Here is a 27,989-nt window from a genome sequence, read left to right as displayed (position 1 = left end):
ATGGCTCTTCTGGAAACCGCCTAACGGTCTGATACTCCAAGCCGTTACTTCGACCCCTTAAATAAAGAGCCCCATTCTCTCTCTGAGATAGAGTTTTTTTCCGCGCGAGAGAAATCTGTTTTCCTACTCTTCCTGTTCACTGAAATATCTGTGTGTTCCTGACTTGTGTAGTGAGTAGTGGTGGTCGGTTCTCTGTGAGTACAGATCTTTGTGATCTGAGTTGGTTTCGGGTACCGCAGGTGTTGGTGCAACCGTGATACTTGCTGGGTTGTTTGGGTCCGGTATTTTATGACCGTGTCCCTCGGAATATTGGATCTGGCTCTATTTCCTGAGCCACATTCAAACAGGTTTTTTGATTCCTTTATTTTACTGTACCCATTCATTTTCCTTGTAATATTTTTGTTAATATTCGGCCTGTAAATATCAAGGAGTTTTATACTCCATTTCAAGTGTAATAGTTGGTTAGGTGATTTGTTTACCACTGGAGGTTTATCCCCTACAAGTCCGTTAACTTTACCTGTTAATCCTGTTAGTATGCCCTTATCAATTTAGTCCTTTAATTTTAAAAATATATAAAATTAAGTCGTTAAGTGGTCGAAAATCTTGTTTTTTGCAGGAAAACATGGCATGACAATCATATTGGACATGTTTTTGGATTTGTAATCCTATGTTGCAAAATGACTTGGTAAGCCATATTGGGCGTTTTATGTGATGTGGACTTGAGCTTCAAATATTTGCTATAAAATGGACTTGAGCCCTAATCCACCAACTTAAAAATAAGCAACTAGAACTACAAATATATGTTATTACTAGTTTGCAAGAATTTTTACATACACTAAAAAAATATAAAATATATTCATATATCTAATAAGCATCTTTAAAAAAATGCATTAGTTATATAATTTATATTTTTTAATAGATTTATGTGTCTAAAAATACAAACCTCTACAAAAGAGTTAAATATATATAAATAATTATTTTATAATTAAAATTCTAAATAAATATGTGTATAACATATATTATGTTAATATTACTATATCAAAAATTAATATATAATCAGTTTTAAGCGTATAAATCATAATATATTTACTAATTTAATAAAGATTTATAAATATTTCAAAACATATAATACATAACAATAAATTTTTAAAAAAATAAGAAATACATATGAAAAATATTTCATACACTGCTTATGGTTCATATATATTATATCTCAATAAAAAAAATTATTTTATAATAATAAAATAATAAATAAAATTATTTTACTAAGGGTTAAATACACTTTATCTCCTGCAACTATTGTTGAGGTACTATCTACCTCCCTAACTAATTAATGTATCATTTAACCTCCTTAAATTGCTTGGATGGATAAAATTGTCCCTTATGCCTTGAATAATTATATTATTTTTAATATATTTTAGTATTTTTCACATTAAATCATCACTAAATTATTTTTAAATTAAGAAGATCTTTTTAATAAGTAAAATATTTAAAATAAAAATAAAATAATAAGCTAATATATGAAATAGATTCCCATCAACTAATATATATTTTGAAAATAAATTGATAATATATATATGACTTACCAAAATGTAAACATTTTTATGAAAAATAAAATGAATAAATATACTTTGTCATATTTTTCAAAAAACATATCTTTTAAGAATAAATATGTAATTACTCATTTATATCTAAAAATTAACTAGTTAATAATTTAATTTCATTATCAAATTAATAAAATCATTTACATCAAAGTTGTTTGTGTATTTACTGTATACTCATTCATTACTTACTTCTGTATCTGTCAAAAAATCATATCTAAAATTTAACTTACTAATTATATTTACTTTATTGTAATTAAAAAATATTTTTTCAATTAAAATTTTTTTAATTGAACTTCAAATGCAAAATTTTAAAAAAGAAATTATTTGAATGAAAAAAATATATATATATCAATATAATATAATATAAGGACAATATTATCCAAATATTTAGTTAAGAGGGATAAGTGTTTATTTGTTAGTTTAAAAAATAAATATTACCTTAAGAATAATTATGAGGGACAAAGTGTAATTAACCCTTTTATTAATCGGCACATCATAAATAGAAAGATATTATTGCTTCTACAAAGTACATACACAAAAATTTTGACGGGAGAAATAATCATTGCAGTTCGTCAAAGAATTAGTCCCAAGCCCAACCTGGTCGATCGGGCTGCCCCAAATGCCAACTGGTCCATAAAATAGGTTGGGTGAAGAAAATCAAAAGGTGCCGAAAACCGCTTCTTTTCTTTTTAAGAACCGCTCAACCGGTTATTGGATCGGTAAACTGCTTAAACCGGTACTAGATTAAGCGATTCAAGTGGTTTGTCTTTGCGTATTAATGGAGCACCAAAATTTTTAATTTTTTCTCTCTTCTCACACCCAAAACATGCCTCGCTTCGTCTTCTCTCCATCCAGATTCATATATATTTCTATTAGTTTGTTTTTAAATTTATTTTATTATATTAATATATCATATTAAGTATTAATATTAAAAAAGTGAAATGTAAAGAAGATAGATGTTTTTATATATTAATATATTTATTATTCAATGTTATCTTTAATATATTACTAATTATTTATAGAGATATGATGGTAATGGAGTGACTATGGTTGACCCAATGGTTGAATCAATAACCTGTAATTCATTTAATTTTCTAGTTCGATCAACAATTTGGGTTTGAAAATATTGTTTGTGATAATTTTTTGTTATGTGTTTGTGAAAAAATCTGCATGTACATAAACATTTTGTCACTAATTCGTGAAGAACTTATTTACAACAGCCTTGAGATGAAATATTGACGACATTTATTGATTGACAAGATTGTCACAAAGTCATTTCCAATGACTTTGTGAAAATCTTTATGAGATTTGTGATCAACACCACATGCATTGCAAACTTTTGTCGCTAATCGGAAAACATGCGAGACCTTCAATTACGGAGGCCGGGGATGTTGTGACAGTTATTATGAAAATTTCTGACAATTTCTACAACGAATACAACTTTCATCACAACAGTTATATTTGCGTCACTTGCAAGTTCGTCGCAAAATTAGTAGCAAATGTAGGCCTCTAATGGCTATATCAAACCATTGTATTTCTTTGGAAAATCCATCTTAGATTGAAAAGTTGTAACGGATATATGTTTAACTTTTTGTCCTATTTGTTATGGATTATCGCTTATGACCTACAAAAAGTAGTATTTTTGGTCCTCATCCACTTATCCGTCTACAATTCATGTGCCTAGCATATTGCTGTTAAGTATTTCTGGATAGAGAAAAAAATGGCGCATTTCCCAAGTTGGGACGAATTTTGGGAAAAAATATAACAAGATTTGAGGAAAAAAATAAATTTAAAAGAAAATTAGGACAAAGAAAGGAGGATTTTTTTTTTTTTTTTTTATCTCACAAAGTTTGAGTTCCTCTTATCATATTTCTGTAAAGTTGAAGCTAATTAGAAGTTAGATAAAGAATCATTTCATGTACAAATGAATCAAGTAGGTCAAATAGAGCATTTATATGCTACTGTTGGAAGAAGGGCTAATTTTTCTCCAACCAAAAATACTTAAGGGCCACATGCTAGGCATGTGACATACACTGTTAAATTGTAGACGAAAAAGTGGATGAGGAAACGAAAGTGTTAATTTTTGTAATGATGGGACTAAAAGTATTAATCTCGTAATGAATGGGACGAAAAAAAAAATGACCTAATTTATGGGATAAAAATATTATTTCTTTTTTTTTTTTTTTCCAGCAAACCATTTGTAATGGGTGTTTTCCCAACTTCATTCCAATTGAGAATTTGTTGCAAATTTAAATTGAGACAATTTTTTCTAGAAATTAATTGAAAATTAGTTCCAGGGTACAGGAGGGCTAATATTTTTCATCCTTTGCTTTACAATAATTCCATAATTAATTGAATTTTTTTCGACAAATTTAGCCTCGTAATACAATTTTTATAAAAAATAAAAAAAAAATAAGACAGCAAAATCATGTATTCCGCATCATATTGTGACATTTGAGACTAAATGTGAGAAAAAATTAAAATATCGGGACCAAAAATACTCCCCCATCATGTTGGGACAACAAAAAGTACTCCATATTTTCCCATGCATAGGTAATTTGAAGAAAGGGATGATTTCACTTTAGTCCCCAAATAAAGTAGTCATTAAATTACTTTTAGTACCCAATGTCCCGATCATATTAATTTTGGCCCATAACTTTTTTTAAAATGATTGAAGTTAGTCATGATCATTAGTTGAACGTCTAATTCAACAGACATACCATTTTCAGAGGAAAAAGGCTGACAAACCAATAATAAAGGCTAAAAGTTAACAACCCCTTACCTGGGACATGGAAAAGATATGTGAGGCACCATTTTGGGTGATAGCCAAAATTGAGAAAAATTCACTTTTGGTCCCTTAAGTTAGTCGTTAAAGCACTTTTGATATCCCATAATCCAAACTCATAACTTACGCCAATCGACTTTTTTTTTTTTTTTTAAATGATATAAAATAGTCCTAACTTTTAGATGACAAAAAAGATCCCTCCATTAGTTTAGACAATCAACTAACGGTCATAACTAGCTTTGATTATTTTAAAAAAATTTAAACACCGAAATTGATGATGCCGGAACATAAGGTATCAAGAATAATTTACTGACTGTTTTAGGGACCACAAGTAAAATTATCCCTTTAAAAAAATATTGTATAATTTTTATGAATTGGGTACTTCGCATGACAGTATAAATGATGTATCAACATCGACGGGCGATGGGTGTTTTTGGAACTCATCTCTGTCACTGTGAAGATGGGTGTACTTCTCTTCACATTATTGAGCAACTTGCATCATACTTTTATCTTTGTATTCATCTCCACTGTGATAATATGTGTCCTATTCTTCTCATTATTGGGCAACGTGCATCTATCTTTTCCACAACGTGCATATATACAATGTCAGAAATAATTACTAATTTAGAATTTTTCCCGACAAGACAAGATATAACATGTACAGTACAAGACATCACGGGCTCAGATTCCACTTTAATAATAATTGTTTGATTATATTGATAGTATTATGGGTGGGACATAGATTATTATTTGATACTGAATTAAAATATGGATAGTTATTAATAATTGAAATTTAAAATATAACTATAATTGATTCATTTAAAAAATAATTAAGAATTGTTTGGTGTGTCCTGGATTCTTGCTTGTGTTTGAGTTGCAACCTTAGAAGGGAGACAATTGGAGAAAGGCATAAAGCTTTAGTTAATCAAATTTGTAAGGAATTTTTCCTGGATGTAATTTAAATTTGGTGAATTTAAATTTTCTTATTAGGTGAAGAATCACAAGAGAAATTGTTTAGATTTCCCAGAGAAACCTTATTAACTCTCATTTTTTTTAAAAGAAATAAAATAGAAATGTGGATGGACCCGATAAGCTGTCTATTCTACCAAATAAATTATAACAAATTTTTAGCGAAAAAAAGGAAAAAAAATTAGTATTTTGGGAAAGAAATCTAATCAATATTATTTATTCATCTATCTTTTAAGTATGTAAAAACATATTTATGCTATATATATATATAGCCGACATATAATATTCGATAGTTTATGCATATGAGGATTGCATTTTAAAATATAATAAGTAAATACAATTATAAACAATTATTATTTTGAATTTAAAACTAAGTAAATAATAAATAAATTAAAATTAAATTAATTAATAACTATAGAAATAGAAAAGTACATTGAATACAAAAATAAATTTAAATTATTTTACTAACTATTTACCTAAAAAGTATCAATTTAAATCATTATTTACCTAAAATATTTATTGTTTGTGGATAGAAATATATAGTATTGGAAATGCTCATAGTCAATACAGGAAAAAAAATCCTTTTTTACGAGCCTTTTATTGCAACTATAATATTCTATTTCTTATATATTCAAATGTCAAATTATGTTCATAATATGAATATGATATTATTAACCTTTTAGTTAATTTCACCAATAATTTTCACTATGATTAATGTTTTCCTTCTCGTTGTTTAATTTTCTAATATAATACATATACATGACAAGAAAACAGGGTATCAGAGACAAAAATTTAAAGACGGAATTAAATCCGTCTTTATCAAAGATGGAATTAAATCCGTCTTTATTAAAGACGGATTTAGAGACCGAACTCTTTTTTATTATAAATTATTAATAATTTTTATTTTATAGACGGATTTATAATTTCGGTAAAATATGTTATATTCCGTCTCTATTTATGTCTCTGATACTGTTAAATGCTTGCTTAAAAAACGAGATGGCTGAGACTTGGTTATTTCCGTCTGTATTTCTATAGCTAATTTTTTCTTTAATTTAGCCACGGAAATTTCTGTCTCTGATGCTGTAAATAGAAATTTTTTTTATTTATGAAAATATTAAAACACAAAAATAAGAATGTTTTTTATTTATGAAAATAATAATTAAGTTGGAATTACATGACATGATAATATATATATATTTGTATAATTATAATGTATTATTTAATTTTTATTAATTACAATAAACTAAAAGTAAATTTTTTATTAATTTTTTTATTTTAATAAAAAACACACATTCCTCTTAATGTTTTTTCTCTCCAGCGAAGATTTCGAGCTCCAGTTGAGCTCAATTGTTTCTGTTCATAAGCTCACGAGCTTTTTCTTTTATTTTTTTTATATATATATTTTTATTTTTGATTTTTTATATATTTAATTTTATATTTTATATTTGATCAATTTTATAATCAAAATTGACCATATATTATAATTATTAATCAATATCATACATTTTATTTTGGATAATAATAGAGATGGTTGAATAATTTTAATTATTATTTTATTATATATATAATGAGATAAAAAAATTTAATCAATAATTACGATATCTTAAAATCGGGTTACTCGATTCACACTAAATTTAAATATATATAAGACCGTGTGGATTAGATCATATCGAACGGTTTGATTTAAAATCACATGGCCTGATTCTACGATACAACGACTTGAATGATTATTTTTATGTTCTGAGTACGATATCTTGACATCCGTATATCCAATAAGTTTAAAATTTTACCAAGTGTATTTTTCTATAAGTACGATCATATCTAACGGTCTGATTTGAATTTTGATGATCCGATTAACCTATGATGTTCAACAATGTAAGATTATAGTTACATCAATGTAATACTTCAAGATGTGGGATACACAAACCATCAATTTGCTGGTGGGTCGGGACAACAGGAGCAACAACATTTCAGGAAAGATATTTAGCTTATTTTTTCTGTTGGTTATGACTTAGTGTATGTTGATTTGGGTTGTTATGACTTAGTATATGTTGATTTGGGTTGTACTTTGACTTATGTTTGTTGACTTGGGAGTAGACATTGATATTATTTGGTAGTATTTGGATGATAACATCAATTATATTAGTATCGTTGTATTATGAGTATCTTTTTTGTTAATATTTATTGTTTTTGTTTGGCAAATTCAGATTTTGGTATTGATGGAATGTATTTGATGGTATAATGACCAGGATATTAATTTGGGTACAGAAATTAAAAAATATACCCTAAAAAAACCAAAAAAAATTAGAGACGGAAAATTTTGAAAATTTAGAGGCCGAATCAGAGACGGAATTAGAGATAGAAATTAACAAACAAATATTTTACCTTTAGAGACGGATTAGAGACGGAATTTTTTTTTATCGACGAAATCAGAGACGGATTATCTAGAAAATCAGAGACGGATTATAGTTAAATTTTCTTCTTTTTTGTCGATAGAATTAGCGACTGAATTTTCGGTCTCAGAATTAATATTTCCGTCGCTAAATTATTAGCGATGGGGCTTTCCGCCACGGACATCGGCGACGGTTTTTTCCGTCTCTAATTTATTTTAGAGACGGAAATCCTACTTTCAAAGATGGAAATTTTCGTCTCTGATACCCTATTTTCTTGTAGTGATTCTTCAAGATGGCAGAAGAATTTCATTCTTTCCAAGACATCAACAGTCCAACAATTAATCCACAAAAACTCATTTTTCTATCAAATGAAGCATCAAAATTCCCTCCCTCCACTTAATTCCACATTGTTCCCAATGTGCCAAGCATGCATATTTAGGACGATAAAATAAGATAAAAATGAGAAAGAGAACGTCCCTTAGTGATCCGGTGGTATGTGGTTGAATTGTGGGAACTCAAGAATTGTGAGAGTGAGAATGAGAGGGAGAGTCCTTGTGACTGCTCATACTTGTTGGAAAAAGAAAAATGAAATAAGATAGATAGAAAAAGAAAATAAAATGAAAGAAGGAGAAAGGGAGCAGGGCGGAGGCGGGCGACGACGAGAGGGATGAGAAGTGGTTGATTGCAATTGTAATAAGAGAAGGTGAGATTTGGGAATTTAGGATTTTGATTTTTGATTTTTTTAATATAACTAAATATAAAATATAAATATAAATAATAAAGGAAAAAAAGAAAAAAAATGTGTCAGTGTCTGTATGCATGCAATTGTGACAGATTAGGTTATTGTGTTAGGCATGGGCACGTCTAACTCCTAGTGTCATTCTCCCTTGTTCGACAGATTAGTTGGTCAAGTTAGGCGGGCACGCCAAACTATAGGATCAATTTTATGTTCACCTTGAACTACAAAAATCAATGTTAGTGATATCACAACACCCACAAGAAGCTAGATAAGACAAAAAAATTGAGAAAAGGAAAAAAAATAAAAGGAACGTGCGTTGCCTCCTAAGAAGCGTCTTTCTTTAACGTCTTTGACTAGATATTGTTGTGGCTCAACTTAATTGAGATGGATACTCTAAATCCATTTTTTCTACGTAATAAATCCACTTATATATATATATACTTACATAATAAGATATATATATATATATATATATGTAGAAACATATATTTATTATATATATATATATATATAATGAGACATAGCAATTTGGCATGACCATAAAACTAATTGAAAAATTCTTGTTTGAATCAAATTTTGTCGAATCAAACCAATTAGAAAGCAAGTATATCATACTTGTTATGTGATTGATTATTTTTCCTAAACAGTAAGCCAATCACACGTCAAATGTATTGTACTTGTCATAAAATTTATTCAAGTCCGACCGGATTGAATCCGGGCTCAAATTTTCCAAACTAACGCAATATTATGCGCTTCAACATCATGAAGAAAAGTTATTTGCAAGGTATAATTATCAAACATGAAGGAAGTTGAAGGACAAGAAACATAAAGGAATAACAAACATGGGAAATTTGATGTGGTACATGTGAATTTATACACACATAAGTTGTAAACGAGTGGATTGATACGTGATGATAATATCTCGTATGATTTAAGGGCATATAGCGTATATGGGCTTAAACTCACATATCTCCTGCTGAAAATCAAAAAGGCAGTCTGAAACATAAGTTTCTTCGGACTTAAGCAACAAAGGACTTTAGTTCCTCGTCTTGCTCCAAATAAGGTATGTCTTTCTGATTCAAATGCACCCATGCTTCAATCCCGTCACCTTCTTTGTTGTCCATTAACACTGTAACATTCACGCCTGGCATTGTCTCAATGCTTGTCCAAAGGGGTTTTCCCCAACCAAAATCAACTTCATAGAATCTGCACTTGGTCCAATCACTGAAAAGCAGAACACTCATCTCATCGCTGACAAGTATATCGATCAGATTCATTATAGGATCAACGAGGATGTTGTGTCCCTCGTCACCCTGATCACCCAATATCCGAGCACAATCTGCGCTGGTCCTGTGAATGGTGTCACCTAGTTTGTCAACCAAGTCCTGGAATCCCAAATCGTTTATGTCACTTGCAGCCTCGCATTTGAACGCTGCCTGTGTCACCAGATTTCCACAAGAATGCTTAGCTAGAGGTGGGATTGTTCTCTCCCTAATGTTAACTGCTTGAGTAATGACGCAACCTCTCCACTCATCCTTTCTGGCTCGATCCATGCCAATGAGAACTTTGGCTATAAGGGCACACACGACGCGCACTCTTGAACCTCCTCCACTCCTCGTTTTTTCTTTTAGACTCGCTATTGCCTCCTTCTTAAATACAATCCTCTTGGCAACGATATTGGGATCCCTGGTTCTTGGTACATCAATGAATAAACCAACGTCCATCTTCTTGGACGGAAATAATATGGGAGAATAAAAACTCGGGCTAATTATGAACTTTTCCTCTGTAGAATATTTGTTGGCCATTCCCCAGGCGGCAACCAATGTTGCCATTGACTCTGCATCAGCAATTCTGTGCGACATGCTCACGCCAATTGCCAACCCACCACAAGTAAACGTCGTGAGCTGAATGGATAGCAATGGATCTGTGATGTCGTCTACTGCACAGGGATCACGTGGAAGGAGATCACTTAGCTGCTCCGGTTTCACCTGTGCGATGAAGTCCAGAAGATGGACGTCATCCACAACTTGTGCTTCCACAAATTCAGCGCCCCTGGTCACTACAATCAACCAAGTGATCGTTCTTGATGTATCTTCCAGCAAACGGGTAGAACTGGGATAGGATTTTTGCCAATGATTCTTCCAAGCACGAGTTTCGTTTGGATTTTTCGGTATCATCATGGGAGCATGTATAGAAGAGAATGATAGGAACATTCATTGGTGGGCTAAGCTCATCTGTTAACGATAAGTTGTACTTGTTGAGGTTTTCGGGTGTTGGGGTCGAAGGCTTTATCAATTTCCGGCCAACTACTTCTACCTTCATGCTTACGCTCAACAAAACACAACTGCCTACGATTCAAAACTGTTTTAACTCACTTTACCAAAACAGATTTGGAGTTTCCACTAAGCGTGCCCACGCTTAGTCGCACTTCGTAGGCTGTTATTTCACTTTATTTACCTTCATTTATTTTTTTTTTATTATTATTATTTATATTTATATTTATAAAAAATTAAAAATTCAAAAAAATCAAAATGAAGAAAGAAATCAGTCAAAATCTTTCCACTTCTATTCATATATTTTACCATGATTTTCTCTAACTTCATCTTTATCTTCATTAACTCTCTCTCTCACTTTCTCTCGCAGCAATTTCACCTACCAACAAGATCTCTCTCCCTCTCAATTCATATGAAGTTGCCGCCACCATCTGCCACCAGCCCAACCATGCCATGACTCTTCGTGGCATGCACTCAGGGACGCTTCCTTAAACTCTCTCTCATTTTAATTTTTAATCCTTAAGTTGCATGTCAATGTCCACATTGAGGACAATGCGAATTTTAAGTGTGGGGTGTGGTTCTTGAGCTTATACATGATAATTTTTGTGGTTCTTGAGCTTATACATGATAATTTTTGTTGATGTGATTGGTGGTAGATGAATTTTCTTTGTGCCTAGCGAAAATTTTTGCTTTTTCTTTTTCAAGTTGACTTGAAAAGAGAAACTTTTTGGCAAAATTTTGATGGAAAAACTTTGGCATGATAAAACCCTTTCAATTTTAGACGACTCTTGGCTTGATAGTGCTATGTGCAAAAAGAATGCATGTTTTATGTTTGAGGATAGTTCATAAGTTGAAAACTTGTCTTCACCAAAATGACTTGAGTTAAAATCTTCTAATGTAGGATTAGTGGACTAAAACATAGCTCGTGAGATTTTGAGCTTGATATGTCCATAAAAAATCTTCATTCTTTCTTGAGAGAATAATAGCACTTCTATGGCTTTGTCTTCCTAGAACTTGCCTTGAACCACATTGAGGCCACACAAATGTGCATTTATTTGGATATGATAAAGGCACTAGAAATCACTTTCAGCCTTCTTTAACCACCCAACACATTTTAACTTTAGAGAACCCCTTTGAGCTTTTCGACCTATTTTGTTGAATAACCCGTCATATGCGAACCTATCCCGTTGTTTTTTTAAACTTTAATTTTGATCCCTCTAAGAACTATTAGAGCATCAAGGGAAATGGGTTTATGTTCAAAAGAACAAATTCTCAAAATGGGAGATTTTCAAAACCTTTGTGATTTACATGCTTAAAAGATGTACCTCAAAATGAGTGTGGGGGTCCCAAAATTATGTTCTTCTTTACTTTGTGGAAATCGACATCAATTTTCTTGGTCTATGCCTATCACAAAATATGGAGAGGAGAAAAAGAAAACAAAAAAAAAAAGAAAAAAGAAGAGAAGAAAAAAAAATATATGAACTCTCCAAAAGGAATAAGAAAGGCATAGTTCAAGAACTGTCGAAAGATCTTGAAGGGAGATGAGTAAACTTTGAAATCTTCGAATTATTGTTCACTCAAATTTTTTGGTGCTCTAATTAGTTTCTTGGAATTTAACCTCATTATCCTTTTATCCTACCCCAAACCAAAGCCCCATTACAACCAAAATTAAAGACCTCTTGATCCATATATGTGCATATTTCAAAAGTGGTGGAGTTGTGGTGTATAGGCAAGCCTATGGTGAAGCATTGTCATAGCAAGTGTCGAGAGATACACTTGAGCCATACATACACTTGAGAGAATGGAAAGTGGAGAGAAAATAGTCCACTAGTTTTATGCGATTGATTTTGATAATGGTCATCACGTGAAAACTTGTTTGATACATGTTGAATTATCTCCTTCATAAAGTATGTCATTTACTTTGCACATGATTACAAACTGCCTTGAGTAGTTTAAAATTTGGAGGGATTTTTTAATGCATCTTGATTTTGCTTGAGGACAAGCAAATGGCTAAGTGTGGGGGTATTTGATAACTCTGCAATTATCATGATTTTATAGTGATTTAATCTTTCTTTTTAAGCCAAAATATTCCTAATTATGTGATTTTATTGCATATTCAACAAAAAAGGAAGATATGAAGCAAAGATGGCAAAATCAAGCTAAAATCAAAATTAAAGTCATCAAAAAGGAGAAAAAGAAGATTACAAGGAAATCTCTGCAGAATTGACTAAGCGTGCCCACACTTAGTGGAGTGATCAACTCGGGATAAGGATAAGCACGAGAAATTTCCGTGAAAGATAAAGGAATCAAGTGTTTAGATTCAGAAAGGTCTCTTTGAAGCTTATCTCTTGTAATTTATTTATCTTTTTAGAGTTTATCACGTATCTATCTCCCCCCTACGTTTAGATTCGTAGGAGACTTTTATTATAAATAGGGTGGATCTCTTCATTTGAAGGGGATTCGGTTATTGTTTAGAACTCCATAGAATTCTTGTTCATCTTTTCTCTTCTATTTTTATTTTACAGCCGAATTAATGGAATTCCACTTTTTAGTGTGTTCTTCCATTAATATGTCCGGCTAAATTCCTTATTTTCTGGTTAAGGTATGGTGATTGCTTGATTCCCATTATGTTGTGAGATCTAATCTGTGTTCTACACTTGTCAAACAAATATTCATGTACTCTGGGCTTTAATTACAAACGTCTGATTTGTGAATGATTCGGCCGGTTGTTCATTACCAAGAAAGTTTGCTTAGCTAATTGGACTTTATAAATCCGTGTAATTGTTTATTTAGTTTAATACTTAGTGGCAACGTAGCATAATTAGTTATGTCACAGTATTTAATTATGTTATGGGGAATGCATGATCTATTTGTAACGAATTGTCCTCGTAGGAGTTTGTTGATTAGAATCAGGCCCTTCTAATTCTTAATGCTGTTAATAGATTAAATCTTGTGGACGTTCCCAAGGTTGTCTATTAATTAGAGATCTAGCCAACGGTCGTACCTTGGCTAACGAAAAGGTAAGGAAAGGTGAGGTTGTTAGGTCGTACCAACGACCATAACTGATTTATTTGTCCATACATGTGTTATTCTTGCATCAATGATCAACTCACAAGAATCAAGCATAATTCCAGCCTTAACCGGGAAATCTCTCTCTCATATCTCTATCAGGTATTTTTAATTATTTAGTTTTTGATCACTTCTTTTTATCAACAACCTTCCCCATTATTTTCCATTTTTCTAAAAGAAATTAACTTAAAACCAATCCCTGTGGATCGACCCTACTCCCACTTTCACAAGTGTAATAGGAATTATTTTTGGTGACTTCGACACTCATCAATTAATTAATCCAACAATCTCCCACATTGGCTATATGTACAAATTTTATAATCATGTATTATTTTAAGCTCAATTTTGTTGGTATTCCTTAATGTATCTATAAATCAATCCGGCCTATCAATCATATCAAAAGAGGACTAAAACGGCCTTTGTTACATTTATCGTAACTCAACGCATGAATGGTCACAACATTGATACAACTGAATGACATGGATCAAGATGTAAATGCGTAGCATGAAAATTTCATGTAATGTGATCTGTAACATGTATATTTCCAATTGGTCCTCCTTAAACATTAGTAAGATCAAACCATAATAAAATTAGAATACAATAAAACTGTAAGGCTCATTTATGCAGAAAATGGCCTTTAATAACCACAAACTGAATGACTAAAAATGTCTTTAACATGAGCATTTAAAAATTACAAACACCCACATAAACTGTACAACCTGAAGAACTTAAACCTCTTGAAGTGATAGACACCCATACGAGCAGTGTGGTCATGAAATATTCTTGGGTGCAATCCTTTAGGGAGCGGATTCGTAATCATGGAGTTTGTCCCTATATGGTCTATGGACAGTTTTCCACTCTGTACTCTTTCTTTCTTGCTTTTATTCTTGTGTTTTGAAGTTGAGATGAGGTAAACACTTTCTGTCTTGTCTTTGTTTTAATCTTTCCTCTTCTTGAAAATAGTGTGATATGAGCTAATTTAGAGACAAAGTCTCTCTCTGACAATTGTAGATCACTTTAAACTGACTAAACTGTGTTGGAAGAGATATCAAAACCAAATGCACTAACAAGTCCTCAGAGAGATCAAGTTTAGGAGCTCTCAATTTTGAAGCAAGATGAGACATTTCCATAATGTACCCCCTGATATTGCCTTTCCCAGTGTACCTTTTTGAAATTAGGTTTGTCAAGAGTGTACCAATTTCAGCTTTCTCATTCTTGATAAACCTCTTTTCAGTATCAGTGAGGAAATCTTTAGCTCTAGTTAATATATCAAACATTGTGCCTCTGAATGCTTTTGGAATTGTCTTCTTTATAATCATTACACACATACGGTTAGATTTCTCCCACCTTTCTTTCTCCCTCTTTTCTTTAGAGGTACTCTTATCTGAAAATGCAAGAGGGGAATCTTCCCTTAGTGCAAAGTCAAGATCCATCACCTCGAGAAATATCTCAAGGTTGTCGTTCCATGATTTGAAGTTTGAGCCATTTAGTATAGGGATGGAATTGATGTTGGTAGTAATATTAGCAGGAGCCATCGCTGAATCCATACAAGCTCACATAAGTCTTTAAACCAAAATATAAAATCACAATTAAAAAATTCAAAATAATGGTATGATAATTCTCAAGATATCGAGTATTCCATTAATATTCTATCTTTGGACAAAATATTGACTTGTAAGTGATATCTTATTGCAGTGATTAAACACTAATGATAATGACATGTTATAAAATCTTCCTTTGGGCCAATTTATTATTTACATGCAAAAGTCGAATAACTATTACGTGTCTACCACCATACATGTACATAAATCTAGTTAAATGTGGGCCTTCCTTTGGGCCGATCGACATTAACAAAATTTACATACACACTTTCTTTTATTTTTTAAAATGAATTAACGTCAACAAGAGAGGTTATTTTGGTGACATGTCGTTTTAATTAATTCACATTAAAAAAAATATATATATATATATAACTATTCCATAATTTGAATTTAATAATTGCACCGCAAAAGCTGTTTCAAAAAAGATATATGGTCAACCATTGACTGCCAGACTAGGTCGACCCGACTGGATCAAGGTTTGACCCAGACCCAAATCTACGCAACCCGGTCTGTGATTGAAGAACCCACTGTGCGCCTGCGCCGCGATCGCATCCATCGCCACCACCGTTGCGCTGCTGGTCACAGCCTGCCGTCGCTTCGCCGATGATTTTTGTTTAATGAAGAAGGAGAATTCACATCTGTGATTTCACAGAAAGGGGGAAGAAAAAACCCTGCTTCCCCAATGATTCAACACCTACTTCTCCCGCTGCTGTTGCGTTGCCAGTCGCGGCCCACCATGCGCGATGAACGGCGTGCAAATAGTTTCTGCCCTACACACCTCCTTTTTTTTTTGAAAGGGTTCTCGGCAGCAGTGGGTTGTTGCGTCCACCATCACCGATGCGGATCTGACGACGTCACTCATATGTTGCGCGGCAATCTCCACGCCGCTGCTTAATCCAACTACAATCCAACAAAAAGAGAAACTAAATCTGAATCTAGATCTCAAATATGCATATATACATACATTATTACATATAAAGATTTCTTAAACCCTAAATTTCAAATATATACATATTGATTCCAAATGTATGATTCTAGATATGTATGTATATACATACTGATTTCATAATCCCTTAAAAAATAATTTTCTCAATGATTCAATAAGAGTGGCTCTGATACCAGTTGTTAGAATTTTAAATACTTCGTAGTGAAATAATAATTACTACCAATCCTAAAATTGATCATGCTAAATCAATAAGAAATACGATAACTGTAAATGCGGAAGCGTACCTGAACCCATAGCCATAGGAAACTAAATGGAATCGTGTCAACAACCTGCAGATCAACACATTTTCACAGAGTTTTCTTTAATTTCTTTTATTTCTGATTTATCTCTGATAATGAGATGTTAAAAGATATAATAAAATCACGTGTGATCTGAGGACCATGACATACATATAATAAAAGGAATTTCCATTTTTTCCTATCTCTAAAACTGAATTTAGCATTAGTGTTTACACATTAAAGGCCCCATATCCTATCTGATACATTAAGACCCAAATTACTGAAATATTATTGGATCACTTTATTGAAGCTAAATTTCAACCGTCCATAATACAAAATTATTTTGCATATGAACCCAAGGTTGGATTAAGAATCCAACAATTTATATTGTTGAGCAACTTGGACCTTACTTTTTGTATTTTGTGCTAGTCTCTGTCATTGATTCAAGAAGTAGCTCCCACACGTATAATATTTTATCCCCAATAGCCATCGATTGGGTCTGATGCCATTATTTGGCTCCCCTCCCAATCAATCAGCAGATCCAACCCTCAGTTCCAGCGCGCTTCCTATAGATGATCAAGTGCCAACTAACCTAGATTTGAATCATTCTATTTTTTTTGTAAATTATTCTTTTAAGCCGGTCCTTCATTGATTTGAATTACCAAATTCATCACATCTCTCGTTCAAACGTTGCAACAAAAATTTCGTCGCAGTTATTTTAGTCACAAAACCGTTGATACAAAATACCAAAAAACTAGTCACCGTTACCGACGACAACATCCATGGCAGACTCCTTTAATATTGTTTCAAACTTTTGTGATAATATATATAGCTACCTTCGCCTACTTCCTACTCAAAAAAAAAAAAAAAGAAAGAAAGAAAGAAAGAAAGAAATTGCGATGAACGTATAGCTGCAAATTCAGTTGCCTTTTGCTTGATGGTTTTGGTGAAACCGATGCTTATTCTTTTTTGTGCTTGCATAATCTAGTAATTTATGTAGACTCTATATAATATTTCGGACCTATCAATCTATTTTACTTTAGATTTTCATATCGCTTTCCTTTTTTAATTTGAAAACTTTTGGTGTTAATTAATAGTTTGTAGACAGTATAACGTATAAATCTATAAATTATTAAAATGCTCATAACCAATACAGAAAACAATTGTTTCTAGAGCCCTCTTATACGAAAAGTGTTGGAAAAATAATGGCCCATGACCAAATAAGGTAGGTTAAAAAATATACCCATCTGGAAGGCTCAAGGCCCAGCTACTTTGGCCCACTCACTTAATCCAAGCCCATAATCCACAACCATGAACCCAACCCGTCCGACCCGGTTGGTATTACTACTTAAATATATTTCACCCTAACCCTACTTCATTTTTACCGCCCACTTCCTTTCTTCCTCCTTAACAGCACCGTCCCCTCTCCTCTCTCTCTTCTTCATTTCGTGCAGTTTTCTCATGGATGTTGGAACTTCATCCATCGCCATTTTACCTTGGCATTTGCAACTAAAGCCACCTTAAATTAATTCAAGATATTGAATTAACAGGTGATAAGAATATTGATGATTATTCTTCTATTGTTTTGTTGAATGCAATCCCTGATGACTGCCATTAAATACGATAGAGATAATATTAGTGTTGACACTGTTATTAATGGCTTAAAAAGCAAAGAAAATAATCTAAAGACTAATAAACTGTATAAGGAACAAAATGAGGTAAATTTTGTTAAAGAAAAACCAAAATATAAAAATTCCTTTCATAAAAGACATAGAAAAGAAAGGAATAAAAATCATAGCAGTTTGAGTCTAGTGATAACGAAAAAGAAGCTAAGAAAAATATAAAGATAGGAGATTCTACAATTGTGTCAAAAAGGGTCACTTTATAAAAGATTGTAAAAGACCAAAAAAGTTTAAAAATAAAAAAGAAACAAACTTAGTGCTTGAAGAAGAAGAATTAATTGTTTATTGATTTTGTATCAATCTATAATTCTTCGCTTTATGATCACTTTGTGTAACTTTATGCTAAGTGTAATGTTTCTTCGTGAACATAGTAAGCCTTTGTGTCTTGAGCCTACGTGGCTAAGTGTCATTGAAAATGAGCCTATGGGAATGTTTAATATTAGTTCATTCATTGTCAAATCATGTCTTTTTTATATATATTTATGTATATGTGTATGTATATATATAAATTTAGGTGTTTCTAAATGGTAGCAAACATTGAGTATGTTTTCACTCGTCCCGAATATAATCGGAAAATGAAAAACAAACATATTTGACATATCTTATAAATTGAAATGAGATATTTTGCATGAGATACTCTTCTCGATAGTGATGTACCAAACCAACTACAACTATAAATATGACTCAAAATCATCATTGTTCTCACAAATTGAACAAGTGATAATATCATCGAGAAGGAAGATGGCACACGCCACGACTACTTTCCTCCTCTTTCCCTTCCTTTTCTACCTCAGCTTCATGACATCTTCAGCACTCGTACTTTTCCACAATCTTCTGCTTCAACACAGATCAAATTCTGGTTCACAAATGTGCTCAATAAAATGCCAGAAGCCATTTCCACTAAACTATCCCCACTCACGAACCAATATTCCAATTACTATGCTGAAGCCATCTCCGAAAACAACTTCAGTGCTGACACTGAATTCTGCTCGCGTGCTAAAATAGCCTGCTCCATCGGGTCCGATGCATACGTGACCGCACTGGTTGACAACCTCAACAAGTACGGAGGCGCCATCCCCCCACTCGAGAAGGTTGATCAATTTTCTTTCTTTAGGCTATCAACTCTCAAAAGAAGGGAACGAAATCCATCTTTCCAGTTTGAAAGTTTCCCTTCCCTTTCGCGCGTTTCTTCCTTCTCAAATTGCGTCTAAAGTTCCGCTGACCTCAGAAGGAATCGCAAAAATATTCCCCCAGTCTTCTAAAGTTGACATTGCAACAACCCTTTATTACTACAATGCTGCAGCAATAAAGGGAGAGCTCAAAGTCTGCCCAAAATCACTTGAAGAAATGATCAGCTTCTCCAAATCAGCCTTAGGTAAGAACAAGTTGCTTGCGCTAACTTCCAAGAGCACGAAAGGTCAGCCAGTGAGCTTAAGATCAATAGGATTAAACAGTATGACGTTGAAAAAGTCGTTGCATGCCATGAGATGTACCTTCCCTTTGCAGCTTACTTCTGCCATTCCCTGCCCTCATCTCAAATATATGCGGTAGACGTTGTGGAGCCGAGCACAGGAGCTCCGGTTAATACGGTTGTTGCGATATGTCACATGGATACGTGGGCGTGGCCTGAGGAGCATGTAGCATTCAAGATTGTGAAATTGGGCCCTGGACAATGCGAGGTGTGCCACTGGCTGAGTGAGATCGATGTTGCATGGCTAGCTGGCGGAGAGTAAATGTGAAGTAATTAACTGGGGTTGCAATGTTCTTGTTTATATATGTCGAATTATGTGTCCTAAATCTTAAGCTTGGTCTGTACGTGCTTAATTTCTGGTCTTTGTTTTCAAGTAAGATGGTTCCCTACTTTGCTCCAGCATAGTACTGTTTTATCTGTATTTGAACGCAAAATTAAACTATGAAATCTTTTCATCTATTCCTTATTATATTGCTTTTACAGTTTTGCTTATGATATAAATTTTGAGTTATAATATTTGATTCTCTATAGTGGAATTCTTTAGACCAAATTATGATTGAAAAAAACCTCAATTTTGCACCATAATTCATGTACCGATACTTCAAAAATATGTGACAATAGTATCACATTCTCAATATTATAATATTGGGATAATTACACTCCTTTATCCTAAAGTTTGGTATAATTACACGTAAATTTTCTGTGGTTTGAACCTCTGAAGTTTGTTTTCATCTAACAAATAAGTTTCTACATTAGTTAAAATTCACTAAATTTGTTGATATTATAAAAAAAAACTGAATGAAAATTAATATTTACTCTAGATTAAGTTATTACTGACTTGTTGCATGTTAAGTTATTTTTTTCGACTAAACTACCTTTATAGTGGTGAAAATAATTTATCTGAATAAATTAATAATAAATCAATCGAGGTAAATATAATACTTTTATTTTTTTAATATCAACAAATTCAATAAATTTTGACTAACGGATGGACTTATTTGTTGGATGGAAGCAAACTTCAAAAATGTTAAATATAATTTTTCAAATCACAGAAAATTTACGTGTAATTACACTAAACCTCAAAGGAGGAGAGTATAATTATCCAGTAATATTTACACAAAATAGTTAATGAAGCATCTCATCATTGCTACTTATAATGCAGTTATATGAAGCATTATACAAATAAATTAGTTATTATCATTTATGTCCCACGTATACATTACTTGAAAGTTCATATTTATATATATGTGAGGACGATCATTTGCCAAATGATGAAACCGTTTGATTTAAATCTCTTATAAAAAAATTATTAGATAGTGACACTAAATGTTATTGCATTGCAGTTTGACATGTACCGGAATAATAGCTACAGTTATCAAAATATAAAAAATTATGGGTACTATTTGTGACGAAACATTGGAAACCTTTTACGACGAATTTGGTACAGACTATTGCAAAGAACATCAATAACTGTTGCAAATTCCGTCGGTATTTTTAAATTCTCGTATTCATCAACTTTGACACCAAATTTAGGATGTACTTGTAAAGGTTGGTTTAAAATTTTCATTTGCATGCCAGGGACTTTTTCAGTTAAGTACCTACTTTGTAAAAATATTTTGTGATGAATGTATACTTAGATTTGTGACACATATTTTACAATGGTAATACGACTGTTGACATTGCAACTCCATCTCGAATTGTGTCCAAATTTGCTGTATATAACCCCAAACGTCGCCACTTGAGACTGATTTGGCAACAAATTTGCCACGAAATCAATCCTCCTAGGTTATCTATGCTAGAATTCACCCTAATTCCTTTCAAATCCATTACAATTTTCCTTCAACATTATCTCATAAAAAATTTTATATCCAAATTCCGGGCGAAATGACATTTGTGTCATATTTGATGAGATGGCGACATCATGCTTTTTCCCCGATTTCTGGCAACTTTTACAATAGGCTTTCCGACAAACATTATATTTTGTTTCAAAATTTTATTAAAAATTTAAAACGTATTATGCGGTGTTCTTTTTGGACCATGATGACTATCCATCACTCGAACCAATTGAGTTTTTTGTTTTTTTCTTTCTCCTAAATATCGGGAGCTAATAAACTATTATGTGTAGTGTATATAGCACATAATACCTTTTACATAAATATCTCAAATACTTTTTTGGCATAAAAAAATATGGAACTTAATTTCTAATTCTATAGAGCACCAGAAAAAATATGATTTTTCATCATGGTAAATAATCATAATAAAAAATTTTGACGCATCCTAATCAACCACGGCTACACAATGAGTATTAGCTTTTACAAGTGAGGCCAAAATATTTACTATAATTAAAAATTATGACAAATATTTTAATTATGAGTAAAATCATAGTGAATATTAATGAAACATGGTTAAAACATAAATTTTCATTCCAATTTTATTTAACCGTGGTATACAGTATTAATTTACTACGACTAATTTATATCGTAATGATTTATTGGTACAAAACAATCAATTTTTTTTGCATGAATTCCACTACAAGAAAATAGGGTATTAGAGACGGAAATTTTCGTCTCTGAAAGTAGGAACTCCATCTCTAAAACATATTAGCGACGGAAAAATCCGTGCCGCAGTCCGTGACTGAAAGCCCGTGGCTAAATTATTAGGCGACGGAAATTTCCGTCTCTAATTCTGAGACCGAACATTTCGGTCGCGGATTCTGTCGACAAACAAGAAGAAAGTTTAAGTGTAATCCATCTCTGATTTCCGTAGGCAATCCGTCTCTGATTCCGTCAATAGAAAAAGAAATTTCCGTCTCTAAAGATAAAGTATTTTTTCGTTTCTCTAATTCCGTCTCTGAAAGCAGAGACTGTTCCGTCTAATCCGTCTCTAAAACCATATACATTTCCGTCTCTAATTCGTCTCTGATTCGGCCTCTAAATTTTCAAAATTTTTCGTCTCTTTATAATTTTATAATTTTGTCAATTTCAACTCTTTTCTCAATTTTTTGGTCCAAAAAAATTGTATCTAACTTGTACATGACTCGATTAAATTGTCAAAATTTTAAAATTGTAGAATTAAATTATAAATATCAATTCGTACAGGATTAAAAATACCATCCAATAAATTACATGTCTGGATCAAATTATACTTTTTCCTAGCATTTAATTATGCCTATAGTCAGGATCTTACACCTTACTGCAAATTTTATGATTTGTGTTCTCAATGTGCATGTGATGGCAATACATAAATGTATTATATAAAGTAAGGAAGGCAGGAAGTATAAATAATCTGAGTGAGGAGTCTGAATTTTGGAATCGTAGGACTAAAATTATTGAAAGTCAAGAATTCAGGCAACTCGCAAGCAAATTGAAGGACTAAAAAATCATGGGCTTCTCGTCCAAAACTTAGCCTTCAAATCCACTACAAATCGATCAAAGTTTCTGCGTGATGAGCCCTCAGCATCCAAGGAATCGTGCAATTTCTTGCTGACTTTCTGGATCTTTTGCTTCATTTGGACAGAATTTTCACCCTTCATCAAGATATCAATTTGACTAGCAACTTCCTCCCTCCGAACTTGTTCTCCCTCACAAAGGTCGACTCCAATCTTCCAATCATCAACCACTAACTTCCTGTTTGTAGGTTGGTCCACAAGAAATGGATAACAAATCATCGGTACACCATGCCATATACTTTCCAATATTGAGTTCCAACCACAGTGCGTCAAGAACCCACCCGTTGCCGGGCTGGAAAGGACCATATTCTGATTGCACCATGGAACAATCAGCCCTTTATTTTTTACAACATCCTTAAAACCCTCCGGCAAAACATCACTTTCCTGCCCTCCAATAATATCAGGCCGGAGCACCCAAACAAAATGTACTTCACTTATGAGAAGCCCATGAGCTAACTCTCCGATCTCCTCTTTGTTACTCTCTGCAATGCTGCCAAACGAAACGTACAAAACCGAGCCAGAAGGCTTAGAATTGAGCCACTGGGTGCAGTCAGACTCGGACCAAAGGCTCTTGGCTATGCTTGTTTTGGTGAGATCAGTGTAGAAGTTAATTGGACCGATAGCATAAGTTGGATGCTTCGGATTCAGGGCTGAAATAGTTTCCAATTCTAACTCCTCCACTGTGTTACATAAGATAAAGTCTGCTTTTTTCACCTGCTCAAATCCCTTCTCAGCAATCTTAGTCAACATTGGTATAGCTTCTGGATCTTGGAGATACGTCATCAAGTCCCTAGTGTTAATGGATTGGATGCCCGGAATATAGTTTATGTAATTGTCAGCATTGCCTGAGTTTTGTATAAAACGAAACGCAGTTGTTAGACAAACGAGGAAACTAACCTCTATCTATCTTGTAAACATTAATCGCCTCAAATTAAAGATGGAATATACTTAAAGGGAAAATTACATCCTTTGAAATGTGGTATAATTATACGTAGACTACATGTGGTTTGAAAAATTACATTTAACACTCTTGAGGTTTGCTTCCATCTAACAAATAAATCTCTCTTTTAATCAAAATTCACACAATTTGCTGATATTAACAAAAAAATTTGAAAAAAAAAATTATATTTACCTGCTATTGACTTATTAATGACTTATAACATGTCAAAAATAAATCTTTTTATAACTAAATTACCCTAATACATTTTTTTGCCTTAATGCATGTTAGAAGGTATATCTTCACGGTTATAAGAGTAATTTAGTCAAAAAAAAAAATTATTTGGCCTGCAATAAATTTGTTTCAAATCAATCAAGGGTAAATATCAAATTTTATTCAATTTTTTTTGTTAATGTCAGCAAATATTCAGTGAATTTTGACAAATGGAGAGACTTATTTGTTAGATGGAAACAAACCTCAGAAGTCTTAGATGTAATTTCCACAACACAAGAAATTTACGTACAATTATCAAACTTAGAAAAAGAAAGTGTAATGATCCCTATGTTGAATTGAATATTACGATTTAAATGATTATTTTTTCTCCAATACCTGTATGTAAATTTATCGGACAAAGAAGTTGTCCTTAATATTAATCAATAATGTAATTCATTTATACATGTAATATATATTTATATATATATTAAATAAAATAGAAAATACAATATATTGGAATTGAAATAAAAAATTCAAGCCATCTTGATCGAGATGCATGGTGTGTTTGGAAAAAAATTTGCTTGCCATTTTGGTTGTCTTTTTCGTTTTGATTTCATATTTAATTTTCATCATTTTTATTTGTGTAAAAATATTTTATGGATGTGCAGAATTGAGAATATAATTGAAAATATATACGGAATTACGGATTGCATGTTTTGCCTTTTAAAATGATAGTAATTATGTCGTTATGTGAATTGAATTTTATAGTAATTAATTTACCAAAATTCCCAAATAAGAAGACAAAATATATATGAATTGTATGTGAAATTTGTAGTACAAAATTATGAAAATGACAAATGGGCTCCACATTAGACAAGATGTCTTGTCATGTTCATTTCACTTTCCTGCCCTCCAATAATATCAGTCCGGAGCATTTAATGAATTGTCTCCAACAAAAATTACATGTGGTTGTCTCCATACCATTTAATGAATTGCTTTCTAAATCTGATTTTTCCGTATTTAAAGTGAAGCAGCAGTTTCTCCTCTATCGGAACATCCAGAAAACTAAGAAATTAAATTACACACAATATCATCAATAATGGACGAAGAAGCTCAAGCTCGAGTAGATGTGTGGAAATATGCTTATGGCTTTGATACGATGAGAGTGGTGAAGTGTGTGATCGAACTAGGATTACCTGATGTCCTGGAAAATCATGGGAGTCCCATGACTCTTTCTCAACTATCATCTGCTGTGGGCTGCCCGGAGACTTCTCTCTACCGCATTTTGCGTTTCCTGACACACAATGGGATCTTCAAAAAGCTAGGTAACTCAACAGAAGATCCTGCATCAGTTTCTTATGCTCAAACGCCGCTTTCCCGTCTCCTCACCAGAGATAACATGGGCCCTTTCGTGCTTCTACAAGCCGGGCCGCCGGGACAACAGTTTGGTATGAGCGCCAAAGATTTAAAAGCTGGAAAAGGATCTGGTTTAGAGGCTGCGCCTAGTGAGGATATAATATGGATGGGTGATGTAGACGCAGCGTATGATAAGCTGTTCCAGGAATTTTTGGCATGCCACGCCAGGGCGTCCACAAAGGCGATTATCGATTACTGTCCTGAAGCATTCCAAGGAATTGGTTGTTTGGTGGATGTAGGTGGTCACGAGGGGACGGCTGTAGGCATGCTGGTGAAGGCTTTTCCTTGGATTAAAGGGATTAACTTTGATCGCCCTGAGGTGGTGGCTGAGGCTCCACCCATTGATGGGATTGAGCATGTTGGAGGAAACATGTTTGAAAGTGTCCCAAAAGCTGATGCAGTTATGCTCATGGTATGTTGGCTTTTGATTAATAGGCAAAAGTTTTCCACTTGGTTTGTTGTTTCTGCTATAATAAGCGACAGATCAGATACTTTTCTTCATGCATGTATGATTTGTTAATTTCTTCTGGCAGTGGATATTGCATGATTGGAGCGACAGCATGTGCATCGACATCCTCAAGAAATGCAAAGAAGCTGTACCGCCGGAAACAGGGAAGGTGATAATTGTTGAAGCTGTGATTGATGAAGAAGGAGGTGATGAACACACGGGTGCTCATTTGGCATTGGATATGACGATCATGGCTGCAACCGTAAATGGGAAGGAAAGGACTGCTAAGGAATGGGGACAACTTCTGGATGCTGCAGGCTTCAGCAGGCACACTATCAAGCATATGAAAGCCATCGAATCTGTCATTGAGGCCTATCCCTGATTGTGTGTGTCGCAGTGCGTTTGGTCATGGTTGAAAGATTTCAAAGTAATTCACTTCCATAAGTTGCTTTTTGGGAGAAGTAGTTGTTTCCTACTTTAACTTTATCCTTTATTAATTTTAGTTTTTAATGTATTACACTTATCACATTTTTATTGTTAATTTATATTTATATATTAGGAACAGTTTTTAACATTGTGTTACAGTACCCGTCGCAAATTGGAACGATCACAAATAAACCGTTCTTAAATATTTCTAAAGCCATTTATAAAGACGAATGTCTAATCGTTCCAAAAATCGATCCAAATTAATTCGATCACTTGCAAACCGTTCCAAAGAAAAAAGAAATTGTTCCTAAACCCGCCCCGAATTACTTTTCTTTTTTTTTTTTGTTTTTTATAGTGATTGCCTACTACCAACTTATTTGGAAATGTCTTTTAAATAAATATGTGACCTCCCTTTTTTTATCTTCGACTCTGACTCTAACTCTATTCATGTGACCGAACAACACAGATATTTTTGTTGCACTAAATTAACAATCTAACTCTACCTCAATGCATCGTTTTAAATTAAAAACTCAATAACAATAATTTTTTCTCAATTTTAATATAATTGATGGAACGAAAACAAGTTGCATTTATGAAGGAAGAAAACAAATAAAATAAGGCAAGAAAAATGCAACCTCATAAAGAAACTTTGAAATCAAACTTACTAAATTATTGTACCTCGACATATTACGAAGTAGATAAATTATTAATTTATTTTTATATCTATATCTATATATTAGAAACGATTTTTAACATTGTGTTATAGTGTTCATTGCAAATTGGAACGATCACACATAAATTATTTTTAAATATTTGTAATGTCATTTATAAGGACGGATGTCCAACCGTTCCAAAAATCGATCCAAATTAATTGGGTCACTTGCAAACCGTTCCAAAAAAAATTATTCCTAAACCCGCCGCAAATTCCATCATTTTTTGTAGTAATTGCCGACAATCAACTTATTTAAAAATGACTTTTAAAAAATATATGCATAATGTTTGGTTACAATTTTGCTTCGTTTCTAAGATGGGCTAAAACATGGACAATGTTTGCCTTCATTTGTTTTGAAAGTTTTGGTGGTGTTTTGAGACGTTTTGAAACAGTGTCTCATTTGTTTTTTGTCAAAATAAGTTTACACTAATTATAGGCCCTACAACTAAAAAAATTATATACATACTAAACAATGAACAATAGTTTTTATCTCCTACTAAATAATATCAAACATACCATACTTGTTTTATATTATCTCAAAAATATATATACAAACATACACACTATCTCTAACACATA

The 27,989-nt window shown here is 32.7% G+C and overlaps 2 protein-coding genes, 1 long non-coding RNA gene and 3 pseudogenes across 3 annotated transcripts; 2 read left to right on the top strand and 4 right to left on the bottom strand.

The window, feature by feature from the left end:
- Positions 1-9,494: 9,494 nt before the first annotated feature.
- LOC105172096 (pelargonidin 3-O-(6-caffeoylglucoside) 5-O-(6-O-malonylglucoside) 4'''-malonyltransferase pseudogene) lies at positions 9,495-10,866 on the bottom strand (annotated as a pseudogene).
- Positions 10,867-14,523: 3,657 nt separating this feature from the next.
- Positions 14,524-15,319, bottom strand: LOC105172097 (uncharacterized). The gene is given in 2 exon segments (XM_011093436.2): positions 14,524-14,763; positions 14,765-15,319. Coding segments are annotated over 2 exon segments (741 nt in total). The 5' UTR covers positions 15,266-15,319.
- Positions 15,320-15,796: 477 nt separating this feature from the next.
- Positions 15,797-16,967, bottom strand: LOC148786733 (uncharacterized). The gene is made up of 2 exons (XR_016067947.1): positions 16,664-16,967; positions 15,797-16,333 (listed from the first exon to the last, which is right to left on the bottom strand). It is a non-coding gene; the product is annotated as an uncharacterized LOC148786733 (long non-coding RNA).
- Positions 16,968-19,051: 2,084 nt separating this feature from the next.
- LOC148786732 (polygalacturonase-1 non-catalytic subunit beta-like) lies at positions 19,052-20,248 on the top strand (annotated as a pseudogene).
- Positions 20,249-23,066: 2,818 nt separating this feature from the next.
- LOC105172099 (UDP-glycosyltransferase 86A1 pseudogene) lies at positions 23,067-24,096 on the bottom strand (annotated as a pseudogene).
- Positions 24,097-25,427: 1,331 nt separating this feature from the next.
- On the top strand, positions 25,428-26,844 carry LOC105171977 (flavonoid 4'-O-methyltransferase 3). The gene is made up of 2 exons (XM_011093280.3): positions 25,428-26,236; positions 26,358-26,844. Exons 1-2 carry the CDS (start codon positions 25,508-25,510, stop codon positions 26,652-26,654), a joined length of 1,026 nt encoding a protein of 341 aa, XP_011091582.1. The 5' UTR covers positions 25,428-25,507; the 3' UTR covers positions 26,655-26,844.
- Positions 26,845-27,989: the final 1,145 nt, after the last annotated feature.

This window comes from Sesamum indicum, linkage group LG10 (assembly GCF_026168435.1).
Source record: "Sesamum indicum cultivar Baizhima isolate 11 linkage group LG10, ASM2616843v1, whole genome shotgun sequence".
Classification (NCBI taxonomy): domain Eukaryota; kingdom Viridiplantae; phylum Streptophyta; class Magnoliopsida; order Lamiales; family Pedaliaceae; genus Sesamum; species Sesamum indicum.
The sequence above is the reverse complement of the archived record's forward strand: the minus strand, read 5'-3'. Positions and strand labels throughout refer to the sequence as shown.

Bases quoted from the DNA above. Each gene is read 5' to 3' on its own strand.
- LOC105171977 (XM_011093280.3), top strand. From the start codon at position 25,508: ATGGACGAAGAAGCTCAAGCTCGAGTAGATGTGTGGAAATATGCTTAT. The intron at 26,237-26,357 runs GTATGTTGGCTT...TTCTTCTGGCAG, and splicing joins CTGATGCAGTTATGCTCATG to TGGATATTGCATGATTGGAG.